The sequence below is a fragment of the Electrophorus electricus genome, chromosome 22 (genome assembly GCF_013358815.1).
Source record: "Electrophorus electricus isolate fEleEle1 chromosome 22, fEleEle1.pri, whole genome shotgun sequence".
In the NCBI taxonomy this organism is placed as follows: domain Eukaryota; kingdom Metazoa; phylum Chordata; class Actinopteri; order Gymnotiformes; family Gymnotidae; genus Electrophorus; species Electrophorus electricus.
The window spans coordinates 14,430,453-14,448,756 of NC_049556.1; the positions used below are offsets into that span (position 1 = coordinate 14,430,453).

The window sequence follows — 18,304 nt, forward strand, 5'->3', positions numbered from 1 at the left end:
AGGAGGGTGTCTAGTGTTTATTAGGCCGAAACATCCGATGATTCTGAGGTACACTAATGACGTGTCCTACAAATTCCCCTTACACTAAAATGACCCCTTGACACAAACCCCTAAGCACAATGATGTGATCCCCTAAAACACAATTCTCTTCTCCTCCTACTGTTAAGGCAACCACAGGCACATGGAGATTGACACACCTGCCAAACCCCTAATAAGATAGGAGAAAAATAAAAGACCCATACGGGGCAGAGCACATACCCGAGTCCCACTGGATAGCCCACACTGCAGCCCAAGCCTGGTCCCAGTACTGTTTTTCAGGTTTCCTGAATAAGAAAATCAATCAACAGAAACAGTAGCCGTGCTTAATATGCGCCAGCCAGTGCCTTACCCATGGCTTCTTACTCATCCACATCAACTTTGCAGACTGTTGCCACTGCAAATTCTCAAAACCTAACCCCTAACACTAATCCTAACACAAATACACATCACCCAATATGCTTATATCCAAAAGCATTCAAGTTTATACAGCTTGGAGTTGGAAAATATGCATCAAAATGATATGGTCAAAGTACTCTCTTGCCTAGTAATTGTGCACACAGTGTAGGAGTCAATACATGAAATATGAAAAGTAAGTTCCCCTACATTGAGACACACAGAGACAAACATTAATACACCCATAGATGTTCACAAAACTGCATAGCTAAATGGTGTCCAGTCCCTTTATTTAAAGGTTCACAGTAAGAAAACCTTGAACGTCTCATTTTAGCCAGGATTTTAGTCTCATTTTAGGCAGGGCTTTAATCTCATTTTAGTCAGGGTTTTAGTCTCATTTTAGCCAAGGTATTAGCATTATTTTAGTTAGGGTTTTAGTCAGAGTTCACCCAACATCATAGTCTTAGCTGCAGCCCAAGCTCCAGGGCCAAACTAAGCAGATAACATTATTACACTGTTGCCAAGGAAACAAACATTTCAGCAAATTGAAATGTTTGTGCAGGGTGTGGCCAACAGACTTGTTATCAGTGTAAAGCATGCACATTGGTAGGCACACACACACACACACACACACACACACACACACACACACACACACACCATATGTTTACTCAGAAATAAACTATTCTTAGCTTCTTTTAATATACTCAGAGAAGAAAATATTCTTTTTAAGAAAGTCTATTTAATTTTTCTTTAATCAAAAATCAAGAGAAGAAAAATCTTGACCAAAGTGCAGAGTAAATGCAAAAGAGTAATAAAAAATGTGATGGTGGATATTATAAAAAAGAGTGAGATTAAGTAGAGATGACTGGTTAAAATGATTCTCATTTTGATGATGGAACAGAGATGTGCTATCTGACCACAGAGTGACATTAGAAGTGGGGGTTGCTCTCTCTGCAAATGTGTGGGTGTGTCCCATCATCACACAGTGTGTGAGCATGTGGCCCTGGACAAACGAATCTTCTGACTGCTGCACCAACAGTATATTTTAGGGGACAAACTCCCGTGTTCTTCTTGAAGGTAGGAGAACTTTCCAGCTAGCCAACATTGTGCTTTCTGTTTTCAGTCTTACTAGTGTACTCCATCTCCTTGGTATGAGTGGATATTTTACTCAGATACATAAAAGACAGTAAGTTTAATAAGTTGTTGTCTGACATTATTTTAGCTTCCATTACTGAAACCCTGTTTATGTGCAGGAGCTTTAATCATTACTGTGAATAAAGTGAACACAGAAAGGATGAGGAAAATACATAAATAAAATAAAATAAATAAATTGTTCTTGTACCACAACTGGTAGAGCGAGGTGCTCACAAACATAAAAGGAAACATAAAAGCTATTGTGTCACAATAAAAAACAGCCTAATTGCATTTCTTAGACCTTTAACTCTGATGTACCTCTTCTGTTTTACTGCATGAGACCTTTCCAGCAGATGTTATTGCACAAAACATAAAGCACCATTCAGGATGTAGTAATCTACTGAAAGAGGTATAGGTCAGGGACTGAAAGTGTTAGAGTTAGGGTAATAGCTAGGGCTAAAAGGGTTAGGGTTAGTGTAATAGCTAGGGCTAAAAGGGTTAGGGTTAGGGTAATAGCTAAGACTAAAGGGTTAGGGTTAGGGTAATAGCTAGGACTAAAGGGTTAGGGTTAGGGTAATAGCTAGGGCTGAAAGGGTTAGGGTTAGGGTAATAGCTAGGACTAAAGGGTTAGGGTTAGGGTAATAGCTAGGGCTAAAAGGGTTAGGATTAGGGTAATAGCTAGGGCTAAAAGGTTTAGGGTTAGGGTAATAGCTAGGACTAAAGGGTTAGGTTTAGTGTAATAGCTAGGGCTAAAAGGGTTAGGGTTAGTGTAATAGCTAGGGCTAAAAGGGTTAGGGTTAGGGTTATGGTTCAGGTTGTCTCTTGGACCAGTGGATAAATCATTTCATGCTGCTGTGAGAGGTGTGTTTGATGAAAGATGGGTGCGCTCTATTGCATTGTTCTTTGTGTAGCAATGAACAATAGAATGTCAAGCTTTGTGTGCAATATAAATATTTGTATATGGGTGTGTGCACATAAGTGATCGTGTATGGTGTTTAATCTCATTTATGTTTCTTTAACGCTCAAAGAGTGAAACAAAACCTGTGAAATGAAAAAAAAAAGTCAGAGGTTATTATGACTGTCTGCTCCTATAGCTGAGGGTCAGGGTAAACAAACCATAATGGTTTAAGGTATAGAGCTGCCTAGAAGGCATTGTCCTGGTACACCCGATGGCTAAGCCATGCCTGATAACTCCTGTGGTAGTTTTTTAACAGATGCTACTGTTTACTGTGGTATGTTTTGCTGCGATTGGATGATGTTGTGCATTCCAGTGTTCTAATCTGAATGTGCATGGCTGTTTTTGTTTCACTCATTTTCTGACAATACCAATCTTTCCTCTTCTCAGAAGGATCTGTGATGATTGTGATGAGCAGTATGTCCCTGGCCAGTGAGGAGGAGGGTGGAGTTACTGATGTGATAACCCCTCCTACTTTAGTCTCTGAACACTGCCCCCTCAGTGCTGCTCAACCTAGCTTACTCCAGTCTCCACTAGACACGCCCCCCTCTCCACCACCCCTGCCTGTGGATGTGGGAAGCCCTGTGCAGCGGAAGCGGAGGGTGCGAAGTTTCTACTGGAAGCCAATTCCTGAGGAGAGAGTGCACCAGCACGGCGCTCCCAACCTATGGACGCTTGGCCCGACTGCTGGAAAACAAATGTTCCACATTGACATCAGGAACCTTGAGGAACTATTTGCACAACGTGATGACAGACGATCACACAAGGCAACTAGCATCAAGGGCAGCCAAGCATGTAGCACTTTACAAGAGCCTAAATCAGAGGTTTGTGTGGGTTTTGGGAGGGTCAACCAATACTTAGCTTATAGCTACTCGTGGTTCAGATGAAACATCACACACTTTGAGTTTGTATGCAGACCATGACTTCATCATGGGCCAGAATAGAGGTGGTTGGGAGACCGTAGAAGAACAGCAGAACTTGAGGGAAATTTGGGCTAAAGTTCTAGGCAGCCTCTGTAGGGGGAGAAATCTGCACCCGCTGAAGATGGGGAGAAAGCTTATTCAAGACAAGGTACCCTGTTGGTCAGTGAGAGCAGCCTGCCGTAGTTTTACTGAGAGGAGCCTGCCATATAGTTTTAGTGAGAGAAACCTGCCATATAGTTTTACTGAGAGCAGCTTCCTGTATAGTTTTAGTGAGAGAAACCTGCTGTATAGTTTTAGTGAGAGAAACCTGCCATATAGTTTTACTGAGAGCAGCTTCCTGTATAGTTTTAGTGAAAGAAACCTGCTGTATAGATTTAGTGAGAGAAACCTGCCATATAGTTTTACTAAGAGCAGCCTGCCAGATAGTTTTAGTGAGAGAAGCCTGCTGTAGTTTTACCTGCTGCACCATACATGAGCTGGCAACTCTCACAGGATTAATATATATATATATATATATATATATATATATATATATATATATATATATATATATATATATATATAAATAAATTTCTTTGAACAATATAATAAAAATGTAAGATGTAAGATTCATATCCACAGACACACATACACACACACATTTGATTAACCTGCATGCTGTATTACCTGCAGTTTTTGGGTACATGTTTGTCAGCGGCAGTTCTAGCCATTGTGGATTGAGCTCTGTTATCATTAAGGTGATTATAATAGGGTGGTCTGTGACGTGCTGGTAACTGACCAAAAAACCAAACCAGTTTCCCTGCATCATACCAAAATGGGATTACAGATGCAAATGATCAGAATAATGGGATTACAGACACAAATTATTAGAAGAAAAAACCCACAATCCTTTATTTGCTTAATGTGGAAATCAAGCCAGGCTCTGTTAGAATGTGTATGTATTTTTGAGCATTGTTTCTAGGTATTATACATAGCATGTCATCTTTTAGGTTTGTACAGACCTTTTCATTTTAATTTGGAGAATAATCAATTCAATTTTAACTCAGAGTTCAAGGGTCAGTTTAAGGTTTGTTAAATACACTGGAACACCCCCCCCAAGACATTTCTATATAAAAACATTGGCCAATGTGGCTGGAAGAAAGAAGCAGGTAGAGGAGACTAGGGGCAGAAAACAAACTAACCATGGTGGTAGAAAGAATGGAAGCTGTGAAAAGATGCTGAAATCAGGACTAGATGTTAAGATGACTGTAGTGCTAGGATTAGGGTGACTATAGTGTTAGGGTTAGGGTGACTATAGGGTTAGGGTTAGGGTGACTGTAGGGTTAGGGTGACTGTAGGGTTAGGGTGACCATAGTGTTAGGGTGACTATATGGTTAGGGTGACTATAGTGTTAGGTTGAGGGTGTCTATAGTGTTAGGGTGACTGTAGGGATAGGGTTAGTATGACTATAGTGTTAGGGTGAATGTATTGCTAGGGTTAGGGTAACAATAGTGTTAGGGTTAGGGTAACTGTAGGGTTAGGTTTAGGGCGACTATAGTGTTAGGGTGACTATAGTGTTAGGGTTAGGGTGACTGTAGGGTTAGGCAGACTATAGTGTTAGGATTAGGGTGACTATAGTGTTAGTGACTATAGTGTTAGGGTTAGGGTGACTATAGTGTTAGGCAGACTATAGTGTTAGGATTAGGGTGACTATAGTGTTAGAGTGACTATAGGGTTAGGGTGACTGTACGGTTAGGGTGACTATAGTGTTAGGGTGATAATAGTATTAGGATTAGGGTGACTATAGTGTTAGGGTTAGGGTGACCATAGTGTTAGGGTGACTATAGTGTTAGGGTGAGGGTGACTATAGTGTTAGGGTGAGGGTGACTATAGTGTTAGGGTGACTGTAGGCTTAGGATTAGGGTGACTATAGTGCTAGGGTGAATGTATTGTTAGGGTTACGGTAACAATAGGGTTAGGGTGACTGTAGGGTTAGGGTGACTATAGTGTTAAGGTGACTGTACGGCTAGGGTGACTATAGTGTTACGAAGACAATAGTATTAGGATTAGGGTGACTATAGTGTTAGGGTGACTATAGTGTTAGGGTTAGGGTGACTATAGTGTTAGGGTGACTATAGTGTTAGGGTGACTATAGTGTTAGGGTTAGCGTGACTATAGTGGTAGGGTGTATGTATTGTTAGGGTTAGGGGAACAATAGTGTTAGGGTGAATGTATTGTTAGGGTTAGGATGACTATAGTGTTAGGGTGACTATAGTGTTAGGGATAGGATGATGATAGTCTTAAGGTGACTATAGTGTTATGGTGACTAGAGTATTAGGGTTAAGGTGACTGTAGGGTTAGGGTGACTACAGTGTTAGTGTGACTACAGTGTTAGGATTAGGGTGACTATAGTGTTAGGGTGACTATAGTGTTAGGATTAGGGTGACTATAGTGTTAGGGTGACTGTAGAGTTAAGGTTAGGGTGACTATAGTGAAAGGGTTAGGGTTACTATATTGTTAGGGTTAGGGTGACTTTAGGGTTAGGGTGACTATAATGTTAGGGTTAGGGTGACTATAGTGTTAGGGTGACTATAGTATTAGGATTAGGGTGACTGTAGGGTTAGGGTGACTATAGTGTTAGGGTGACTATAGTGTTAGGCTGAATATAATGTTAAGTTGACTAGAGCATTGGGGTTAGGGTGACTGTAGGGTTAGGGCGACTATAGTGTTAGGGTTAGGGTGACTGTAGGATTAGTGTGACTATAGTGTTAGGGTTAGGGTGATTATAATGTTAGGGTGATTATAGTGTTAGGGTTAGGGTAACTATATTGTTAGCGTGATTATAGAGTTAGGGTTAGTGTGACTTTAGGGTTAGGGTGACTATAGTGTTAGGATGATGCTAGGATTAGGGTGACTAGGGTTAGGGTTAGGGAGACTATAGGGTTATTGTAACTTTAAATTTAGGGTGACTGTATGCTTTGGTTAACTATAGGGTAAAGGCAACTATAAGGTTAGGGTGTCTATAGGGTTATGGTAACTATGGTGAATTTTTTTTCTTAATATTTGTTTTTTTTTTACCTCACTGAAAGTATATAATTTCTCATTTCAAATATTGTAAGATTGAGCCGTTAAAAAGAAGGGTATTTCTTTCTTGAATACCATAAGTGCAAAAGTGGTCAAGATGCAAACTAAATTGTTCAAAATATATGGAATGAGGCTAAAGTTTAGGATTAGGATTAATGTTTGGGTTAGGGTTAGGATTAGTGTTTGGGTTATGGTTAGGGTTAGGATTATTGATTGGGTTATGGTTAGGATTAGGATTAGTGTTTGGGTTAGGATTGGGTGTTAGGGTTAGGGTTAGGATTAGTGATTGGGTTAGGGTTAGGATTAGGATTAGTGTTTGGGTTAGGATTGGGTGTTAGGGTTAGGGTTAGGATTAGTGATTGGGTTAGGGTTAGGATTAGGATTAGTGTTTGGGTTAGGATTGGGTGTTAGGGTTAGGGTTAGGATTAGTGATTGGGTTAAGGTTAGGATTAGGATTAGTGTTTGGGTTAGGATTGGGTGTTAGGGTTAGGATTAGTGATTGGGTTAGGGTTAGGATTAGTGATTGGGTTAGGGTTAGGATTAGGATTAGTGTTAGGGTTAGGATTAGGATTAGTGTTTGGGTTAGGATTGGGTGTTAGGGTTAGGATTAGTGATTGGGTTAGGGTTAGGATTAGGATTAGTGTTTGGGTTAGGATTGGGTGTTAGGGTTAGGATTAATGATTGGGTTAGGGTTAGGGTTAGGATTAGTGTTTGGGTTAGGATTGGGTGTTAGGGTTAGGATTAGGATTAGTGTTTGGGTTAGGATTGGGTGTTAGGGTTAGGGTTAGGATTAGTGATTGGGTTAGGGTTAGGATTAGGATTAGTGTTTGGGTTAGGATTGGGTGTTAGGGTTAGGGTTAGGATTAATGATTGGGTTAGGGTTAGGATTAGGATTAGTGTTTGGGTTAGGATTGGGTGTTAGGTTTAGGGTTAGGATTAATGATTGGGTTAGGGTTAGGATTAGGATTAGTGTTTGGGTTAGGATTGGGTGTTAGGTTTAGGGTTAGGGTTAGGATTAATGATTGGGTTAGGGTTAGGATTAGGATTAGTGTTTGGGTTAGGATTGGGTGTTAGGGTTAGGGTTAGGATTAATGATTGGGTTAGGGTTAGGATTAGGATTAGTGTTTGGGTTAGGATTGGGTGTTAGGTTTAGGGTTAGGGTTAGGATTAATGATTGGGTTAGGGTTAGGATTAGGATTAGTGTTTGGGTTAGGATTGGGTGTTAGGTTTAGGGTTAGGATTAATGATTGGGTTAGGGTTAGGATTAGGATTAGTGTTTGGGTTAGGATTGGGTGTTTTTTTCTGGCTCCTCTGACTTTTTGGAAAACTTGAGCTTTATCTTTTTTTTTTACAACTCCCTCACTGAGTCAAAGTAAAATCAGGTTGGCAGAGACAAGCAATGACAATGTATTAATACACAACACCTAGTATAGATGTACATCATACATTATGGAGCTAGTTCACACAGTATCACATTTCAACTTTTAAAATTTGTGTAATGGAATACTGGGGTTTTTTTTTTGGGGGGGGGGGGGGTTGTTTGTTTTTTCTTTTTTAAAAACAGTCCTTCAGAGACAAATCAATCACCATAGCCAGCGCAGACTTCACATCTAACCCAATCACCAACAACAACCCAGTTGTTACACACAGTCTGACTTGATTACAATCAATTATTTATTACATCACAGCATTCGTTACAACTTATTCTTTACACATAGTCCAATCTTTACACTAAATTTTGACCTTGAATATTGTGTAGTCATTAACATCATTATCACTTCTGGTAAACTTATTTGATATCTTATTACTGAAATGCAGTCTGTGTGAATATGAACATCACAATTTAATTTTCTTTTTCTTTCTTCAGATTACCATTCTTGATTCTAAAAGGAGCATGAACCTGGCAATTTTCCTGAAACGCTTTAAAAAGTAGGTATGGAAGAGAGCCATGAAATCCATCTTTTAATTCTGGTAATGCTAAGACTAGAAACCCTGAGGTTTCTGGGACAGCATTTTAAAACAAATGAACAAAAATGGGATTTATAAATCTTTGTGTGTTTAGGGTCCCTACCTTGTGGTGCCTTCGCTCATTATAATTAATGCTTTGTGTTCAGCTTGAGACCAAGAGTCTGATGTATAATTCTTTGCTTTGTATTTTGATACTTTACTGTCACTATTTGTGTCTCTCTTCAGTCTTGAACTGCAGATAGGTAGGTAGCTGACCAGAACTGCAGACAAGTTACTAGCCAGAACTGTAGATGGGTAACTAGCTAAACTAGCAGCATCAGTATATAAATTACAATAGGTTAAAGGAGATATATGTTACATCACTCACTACACAAGCAGTCAAGTGGAACGATTCAGTAGGTTATAATTTACTACTACAAGTTTAATAATGGATAGCAACAGCCTTTCTAAGTTCTGACACTAGCCACGAATACACTTATTTTATATCAGGAATGCTTTAGCTTTATTCATAAACATTAAGGCTACTTTCCCCAAAGGGAAATGCTATATATATATATATATATATATATATATATATATATATATATATATATATATATATATATATATATATATATATATATATATAGTCAAACATACAATTGCACATTAGAATAAAAGTGAGGAAGGTTCCTTCCTCTCTCTCTAGATCCCACAGCTCCATCATGGAGGATATTCTCCATGGCAACAGTGCAGCATTTGGACCAGAGGCCCTTAGAGAGCTGTACAAACTTCTGCCAGAATCTGTAGAGGTAAAACTACTGAAACGCTGAAACATACTGAAATATACCATGACTGACCAATTTGAACAGTGAAACATACTGAAATATGCCATGACTGACTACTGAAACACTGAAACATACTGAAATATGCCATGACTGACTAACCCGAACACTGAAACATACTGAAATATGCCATGACTGACTAACCCGAACACTGAAACATACTGAAATATGCCATGACTGACTACTGAAATACTGAAACATACTGAAATATGTCATGACTGACTACTGAAATGCTGAAACATACTGAAATATGCTATGACTGAGTAACCCTAACACTGAAACATACTGAAATATGCCATGACTGACTAACCCGAACACTGAAACATACTGAAATATGCCATGACTGACTACTGAAATGCTGAAACATACTAAAATATGCCATGACTGACTACTGAATGCTGAAACATACTGAAATATGTTACAACCCTTAAAGGACTCTGTAACGGTTGTCCACATCAAAATTTGATCTTAGCGGATCCCATGCCTGCTTTTTTCAGTTCAATACATACAACAAGCCAATGCAGAGAATACATACAGCATAATAAAAAAGGATTTTCCATATAAAAAAAAAAAAAAAACAACAACAGGGAGAATATTTTAAAAAACAATTCTACATATGTTAGACAAATATAGTATCAGCAGTACAGATAAAACCGAAATATGCTGAAATATGCCATGACTGACTTACTAAAACAATTCAGTTCAAAGGTGAAATGCAAAGATGGTTTACTAGGCTCAAATGTGACCAGTCAAGACTTTTTTTAAGGGTTTGTTTTTGAAGGGCTTGTTTTCCATAGTAAACAACTAAACTGTTGATATGCCCCAGTAATTGTTGTAGAAAGAACACCTGTTTGTTTATCTTATTTTGAGTTATTTTGGTATAACATCCTAGGGTTAGGGTTAGCAGACTAGATAACTAGTGTACTGGATTAGGATTAACCCTAGCAGACTAGATAACTAGTGTACTCGGATAGGGTTATGGTTAACCCTAGCAGACTAGATAACTAGTTTACTGGGTTAGGGTTATGGTTAACCCTAGCAGACTAGATAACTAATTTACTGGGTTAGGGCTAGCCCTAGCAGACTAGATAACTAGTGTACTTATGGAACGACAGGTGGAGAAGTTACATGCATATGGAGGAGACCCAGCACAGTTGGCCATGGTCGACTCCTTCATGTACCACCTCACACTCTTACCCAGGTATGCATCCACACAAACACACACACACACACACACACACACACACACACACACACACACACACAGACACAGAAACTCTTACCCAGGTATGCGTGCACACACACACACACACACACACACACACACACACACACACACACACATACACACAAACACACACACAGTAAAGAGTACACTACACACACACACACAGTAAAGAGTACACTACACACACACACACACACACACACACACACACAAATACACACTTACCTTATCATGCTGCAATAATATTACTCCTAAATTTCTCGTCAGTTACATAAGTGTGTGTGTGTGTGTGTGTATGTGTGTCTGCACTTGTAGCTTTGATCTGCGTATAGAAGCTCTGCTACTGAAGGAGGAATTTTCTCCTTTGTGTTCATCCCTGAAGCAGGACATCTGTACTGTTCGCTTTGCTGCCAGAGGTGATCACTCTCTTTTACTCTCTCATTCTTTTCCACTCACTCACCATCAATGCCCTTTATTCTCTTTCTTATTGTCATATCAATCTTGTGGGGCATCTCTGTCATATCATAGAAACATTTATGATTTTTAACTTTGTAGAGTTGCTCAGCTGTGAAGAGCTCCACTCTGTCCTACACTTGGTGCTTGAAGCAGGAAACATAATGAACTCAGTGAGACTTTTCTCTCTCTCTCACTGTGTGTGTGTGTGTGTAGTGTACTCTTTATTGTGTGCGTGTGTGCGTGTGCGTGTGTGTGTGCGTGTGTGTGTGTAGTGTACTCTTTATTGTGTGTGCGTGTGTGTGTGTGTGTGTGTGTGTGTGTGTAGTGTAGTCTTTATTGTGTATGTGTGTGCGTGTGCGCGTGCTCGTGCACGTGCGCGTGTGTGTGTGTGTGTGTAGTGTACTCTTTATTGTGTGTGTGTGTGTGTGTGTGTGTGTGTGCGCGTGCGCGTGTGTATTTTATATATATATATATATATATATATATATATATATATATATATATAAGTAACACTAACTCACAGTCTCCTGTAAGACGCATTGATTCGGTTTCAAATTTCACTACGTGCAGTTACTCTGAGACTGTCACTCTCTCTCAGGGTGGCTACGGCGGGAACGCTGCTGGATTTAAGCTCTCCTCTCTGCTGTCGTTAGCTGACACCAAAGCTAATAAACCAGGCATGACCCTACTGCATTTTGTTGCTCTGGTGAGTGAAGTTTTCATTCCATGTAAAGCACAAGGCAGATCATTTGGGAGGGAGATTCTGAACCAAGCATTCATAAGCCATTTAGTAGGCATTCATATGCTACTTGAGAGTTTAAATGGGGCAAAATATTACAGAGTAGATAATGGTGAATAATTCACCCGAGAGAAACATGCAACACAGACAGCATGCTAACAACAGACATCACTGCCACATCTTTATACTGCTCAGAACAGAGGAGAACATTTGTTTCAATAAGGTTTCTAAAACATTAAACTGCAGATTATAAAACTTTTTAATGTGTTTGTTAAATTTGTTGGCCTAGAGTGAGCTCTGTGTGTGCATGATTACTGTGTGTGTTGTGGGTCCTCAGGAGGCTAAGAAAACAGATGAGCAGCTGCTAAAGTTTCCTGAGAAGCTTCGGCACGTTGAAAGTGCTGCACGGTGAGAATATCCAATAACGGACCCAGATCAGTCAGGTAGTGCACAAAAACAGTGAAAATGGCTGGAGTCATAACAGTGTGGTCTAATCCAAAAGTGAGGCAATGTTGTATATAGCATATTTTGAGAGCCTGTGTTTTTTGAGGTTATTTTGAGTCGCTGTTGGTCTTGAATTAGACTGTAAGCATTGCTTATGTGTTGGGTATAGGGTGGGTTACCCCCAAACGCCTTGTTGGGTATAGACTTACCCACAAACACAGCCTTATGGACTTCATTATTTTCCAATAATACAATAATTCTAAATAGTTTTCTTGTTTTGAGTTTAAGATTGTGTATCAAGTTCTCTGTAGCATTTTTGCAAAAATATACATAAGGGGGAAAAATATATAAATAAAATTGTTTGAAAAAGAGGTTTAAAAATATAGATTAAGCGTAATTTGTTATAGTAAGATATCTGATATGTAGATATCAGAAATGCTATCAAGCTTGTCATGAATAGTCACTGCTGTCATACAAGTCCTAACTAATGTTCCCACAGGGTGAGTGTGGAAGGTTTGTCTGTGGAGTGGGAGAGTCTGAGCATGAGAATTAAGCATGTGGAACAGAAAACTCAGAGTAATGCAGAGCTACAAGAACAACTCCACATGTTCCTACAGGTGTGTGTGTGTGTGTGTGTGTGTGTGTGTGTGTGTGTGTGTGTGTGTGTTGGAGAGACAGTATGTATGTATGTGTACATGCCTGTGTGTGTGTTGGAGAGACAGTATGTATGTATGTGTACATGCCTGTGTGTGTGTTGGAGAGACAGTATGTATGTATGTGTACATGCCTGTGTGTGTGTTGGAGAGACAGTATGTATGTATGTGTACATGCCTGTGTGGGTGTGTGTGTTGGAGAGACAGTATGTATGTATGTGTACATTCCTGTGTGTGTGTTGGAGAGACAGTATGTATGTATGTGTACATGCCTGTGTGTGTGTGTGTGTGTGTGTGTGTGTGTGTTGGAGAGACAGTATGTATGTATGTGTACGTGTGTGTGTGTGTGTTGGAGAGACAGTATGTATGTATGTGTACATGCCTGTGTGTGTGTTGGAGAGACAGTATGTATGTATGTGTACATTCCTGTGTGTGTGTTGGAGAGACAGTATGTATGTATGTGTACATGCCTGTGTGTGTGTGTGTGTGTGTGTGTGTGTGTGTTGGAGAGACAGTATGTATGTATGTGTACATGCCTGTGTGTGTGTTGGAGAGACAGTATGTATGTATGTGTACATGCCTGTGTATGTGTGTGTTACAGAGCAGTTTTGCTCTTCTTGAAGACATTAATAAGAGCAGGACTGAGCTGCAGAAGGAGGGAGATGATCTGATAGATTTCTTCTGTGAAGATAAAGACACATTCAGACTGGACGACTGCTTCCATATCTTCCAACACTTCTGTTCCAAGTTCACAAAAGCTGTACAGGTACACACACGTACGCACACGCACGCACGCACACACACGCACGCACACACACACAGATACACACACACACACACACACACACACACACACACACACACACACAAGATGTAAATTATTATTTTTTGGCTTAGAAGTGTCTCTAGAGGGTCTCATGAGCCAATAGTGAAAGAAAGAAACTGTAGAAAATACCAGCTGGAGATTTTGTCCTTCTGTGTACTGACACCTGCTGTTGAGGGTTGGGTTTATGTTTCTGCAGATCTTAACCCAGGTCTTCTTCTCATGTTCTTCTGCAGGAGAATATAGAGCGAGAGCGAAGGGAGGCATCTCAGATGAAGCGCATGAAGGAGCTCGAGGAGAAGCGTCGCTCGTGGGCAGACAGGGAGATCGTGTGTGGAGTCTTTGGGTCGAGATGTAGCAGTGAGACTGATGTGCAAGCAGCTCTGAAGAGGGAGGGGCTTTTGCAGCTGCTTAGGTCCCACCCACAGAGCCTTCAGAGTCCTTTTACTGTGGGACAGTTTGGTAGCTACCGTTACTCATGGCAACAACCCAGTGAAGGCAGTCCTAACTCTGCTAGGTCAGATCCAGACACACACTCCCTGACACTTATACAGACAGCTACAGACTCTAATAGTGAGCTGCAGTCTTCTGCAGCTACACACAGACACACAAGCTCTGGCCAGGGGGATATACCTGTGAATAGATACAGACGCACAAGCTCTGGCCAGGGGGATATACCTGTAGATGCACACACACTGGTGCCTGCCCTGCAAGCCTTTAACTTCAGTCCTCCACTTGATGGTGACCACGGCTATAGCAATTCCCAGAAATCCAGCCAGGATGCCATCACTCTGATGGATCTGGAAGTAAATAATAAGGTGGGGCCTCAATCTGATAAATGGATGGAGGAAAACAGAAATCCAGCAACTCAACCCACAACTGTGCTAGAGACCCCAGACATAACCTCTCATACAGTGCAGATTGGACTCACAGCACAGATGGGCAAGAGGAGCATGTCCCTCACACACTCCGAAGGAGAAAACAGTAATGACACAGACCTCAAATGCAACAAAGAGCTCAAAGTATTTTTGTCTGAGGGTGATACCTCATCTGCATTCAGTGATCAAGCTGATGTAAAAACCATCAGGGACTATTCAGGGTCCAACAATCAGACATCTGACTCCACGGATCATGCATTAATGTCCAAGAGCAATGAATCTGGTTCCCACGTGAAAATGAACATTGTAAGGGGAGAGAAAGAGACACAAGTCCACAGGTCATCCAGCAAAACAAAATCATTCAGAAAAATGACTACCAATCCAGCTGTCTCTTCCTCCAAGAAAACCCCTAACCCTCCTCTTCATCCAAGACTTCCCCATCTCTTAACCCCCACCAGTTCCTCCAAGACGTCTCCATCTCCAAAGCCCACTCATATTCATCCAGTGCGGACTCTCACCCCTTCTGAGATTCAGAGCATGCGGAGAGTCATTCCTCTTGGCCAAACCCCTCGTGCTGCCAGCACAAGATTCCCCAGCCCAGCTGCTCAAAGCACCACCTGCACTGCTCCACCAGTGCAGAGGTCATCCACCCGCACTGCTCCACCAGTGCAGAGGTCATCCACCCAAACTGCCCCACCACCACAGAGGTCATCCACCCACACTGCTTCATCAGCACAGAGGTCATCCACCCGCACTGCTTCATCAGCACAGAGGTCATCCACCCACACTGCTCTACTAGCACAGAGGTCATCCACCCACACTGCTCTACTAGCACAGAGGTCATCCACCCACACTGCTCTACCAGCACAGACGTCATCTATAAGGAAGTCAGCAGTTCAGCAAAAATCGATGCCCGAGGAGAAGATGTGTCGATCTACAATGCGTGTTCTTGCTCAATCAGGTGGGAAGAGTTCTTGGCCACTCCACCAAAACTCTGCCCAAAAGCACACCCCCAACTTTGCTCGAAACACTGTGGCCTCCTCTACTCGCAGTGCTGTTGCCAGTGGTAACCTGTTGGTCAGCAAAAGTACCATGGCAACCACTCCAATAATGCCTTCACTAAATGGTACTACATCCCTCAGACTATCACAGAGCAGAATGAACCCACAGATCATGTCTGGTAGCAACTCTAACTCTGGTAAAGCAGGAAGTGTTTGTCTGTCTCCTGTTTCTGGCCATATTAGAACGAACCAGAGCAGGCTCTCTCAGAAGTCGCCCTTGTCCCAAGTGCCCCTGAAACCTGCCTGGAAGTAATGGAAGTAGTGCTGGGGCCATTCAGGAGCGTCTGTGGAGACATTTAAGCGATCCAGAATCCGTTGTGTCTGTCTTGCTGATGTGTAATTGCTCAAATCAGAATACACAAAACAGTCACCCATCAATATAAATATTTACTCCTGTATTGTCATGTGGGCAACATAGACAGGCTTTTTTTTAAAATGGACATCTCAGTGTGGCTTGAGAAAAGTGGCTGATGTTCCCTTTAGACAGACACAGGACCAATCTGAAATTCTGCGATTCTGGGTGCTACTTCTGCAAGCATGCCAAATTGACCTTTTATTTTTATTTTCGTTAATCTTTTAATACTATACTAGGTATCCATGAACTCAATTTTTCCATTAAATAAACTTTTAAACCACAGGAGATCTTTATTTAGTAAAAGCATATAATGTCAAAACCCTTTAATAAATAGCTGACTTCTTCAGAAACCATGAAGTTCATCTGATTTTAGATACACATGGTATTACAGGTGGGATCAGTTGTGAGAATTTTATGGCAAATAACAATTGAGAGGCCAAAATAAAGAAAAGCACTAAAACTATTTTCTACAGTTATTATAGGGATAGAATAAATAGAACACAATGTTGAATTGTTACACCATGTACATTTGACAAATGTGACATTGTTATTAATCCATATGAGATGGCATTGACTGCTTTTATTCTTAAAAGGTTAAACAGCGATTCAAGAGGATAGTTTTTGTAAGTGGACTATAAGACAATCAGAATGAAGCCCTTGAATCCTTCTGCAAACCAGGTCTGTTCCCAAGGCAACACACAGTCTTGTTCATTTCCAGCATATTCTTATTTCCTGATTTTCCTCAGACAGTGAAAGTGGAGGAGGAGTGTATTCGTAAAGTTACAGCTTTTGATGTTGGCTTGCATAACCATTTTGCTCAGAAGTGTTTTTTCTTTACAATTAGGAGTATGTGTACAGTGAGTAAGGGTTTGTGACAGCCTATATAAATGTTCTAGACTTTCTAGATGTATCATTTATTCTCACTAAGATGTCTGTCTTGATATCTTTTAGATTGTGGTTGTTGCCAATATAATCAAAGAAATTACAGTTATTTAAATCCTTCAGAGATCAAATCATTAATGTTACTTTCTTTAATTCAAAATGAAAGATTGTGATTCTGATTTGATTTGAATATTTGAGACTGATTTAATGAGACTGAATAAAAATTGATGGCTAGTAAATCATGTGCATTGTAAAGGATTAGTAGGTGAAACCCCTACAAGCTCAAATGAGTAGACAATTTAAAACTCAAAGCACTGCTTCTCTCCAGCCTTAGCATTGCTCCCCTTAGCTTTGCATATACGGTAAAAATGGTCTGCGGATCTTATCTTGAAATCAACAGGCATGATCTAAATGTATATGGACAACTTTAGCTTTACTACATTAAGGGTGAAATATCATTGTAATCTTTGTAGTATGAATAACCACTGGACAACAGGGAAGAAGCAATGTGATACATTGGCCAGGTGTGTTGGAGATGGTGGTGTGTAGAGTAAGGTGTGTTGGACAGGTGTGTTGGGGTTGGAGTGTGTGGATTAAGGTGTGTTGGGGATGGGGGTGTGTGGAATATGGTGTGTTGGGGTTGGGCATGTGTGTTGGACAGGTGTGTTGAGGATAGGGGTGTGTGGAATAAGGTGTGTTGGACAGGTGTGTTGAGGATGGGGGTGTGTGGAATAAGGTGTGTTGGACAGGTGTGCTGAGGATGGGGGTGTGTGGATTAAGGTGTGTTGGACAGGCGTGTTGGGGATGTGTGTGTGTGGATTAAGGTGTGTTGGGGGTGGGTGTGTGTGGATTAAGGTGTGTTGGTGATAGGGGGATGTGTGGAGTAAGGTGTGTTGGGGTTGGGCGTGTGTGGAGTAAGGTGTGTTGGACAGGTGTGTTGGGGATGGAGCTGTGTGGAGTAAGATGTGTTGGACAGGTGGGTTGGGGTGTGTGGATTAAGGTGTGTTGGACAGGTGTGTTGGGGATGGGGGTGTGTGGAATATGGTGTGTTGGGGATAGGGGGATGTGTGGAGTAAGGTGTGTTGGGGTTTGGGGGTGTGTGGATTAAGGCCTGTGACACTCTCTCCGAAAGGTCACTCTGATCCACCTGTAACACTGACATCTCCCAGAAGGAGGAGCTTCTCAAACAGGTGCAAGAATCACACACATGCACAGACAAATGCAGTCCTGCTGGTGTCTGTAACCCAAACCCTCACCAGGAAACTTACTACCAAATACCTCTCAGGTCTTCCTTGTGCCATAATGAATATGAAGACTCCCAGAACACATACTGCAAAAATACACTCTAGGACTGTCTAGTACGCACACACACACACACACACACACCTTAATCCACACTCCTGCCACTGCCACACCCAGATTGTCCCACTCCATGCAGACTCTCTGACTAATCAGATCACCTTTGCCTGAATGTGCTACACCT

At 41.1% G+C, this 18,304-nt stretch overlaps 1 protein-coding gene across 1 annotated transcript; it reads left to right on the forward strand.

Annotated features, from left to right (window-relative positions):
• Positions 1-1,420: 1,420 nt before the first annotated feature.
• On the forward strand, positions 1,421-17,381 carry LOC113568168 (FH2 domain-containing protein 1-like). Its single transcript, XM_035521211.1, has 12 exons — positions 1,421-1,512; positions 2,915-3,348; positions 8,378-8,439; positions 9,167-9,269; positions 10,418-10,503; positions 10,846-10,946; positions 11,086-11,156; positions 11,585-11,692; positions 12,063-12,133; positions 12,669-12,786; positions 13,424-13,588; positions 13,882-17,381. Exons 2-12 carry the CDS (start codon positions 2,926-2,928, stop codon positions 15,835-15,837), a joined length of 3,264 nt encoding a protein of 1,087 aa, XP_035377104.1. The 5' UTR covers positions 1,421-1,512; positions 2,915-2,925; the 3' UTR covers positions 15,838-17,381.
• The last annotated feature ends 923 nt before the right edge of the window (positions 17,382-18,304 follow it).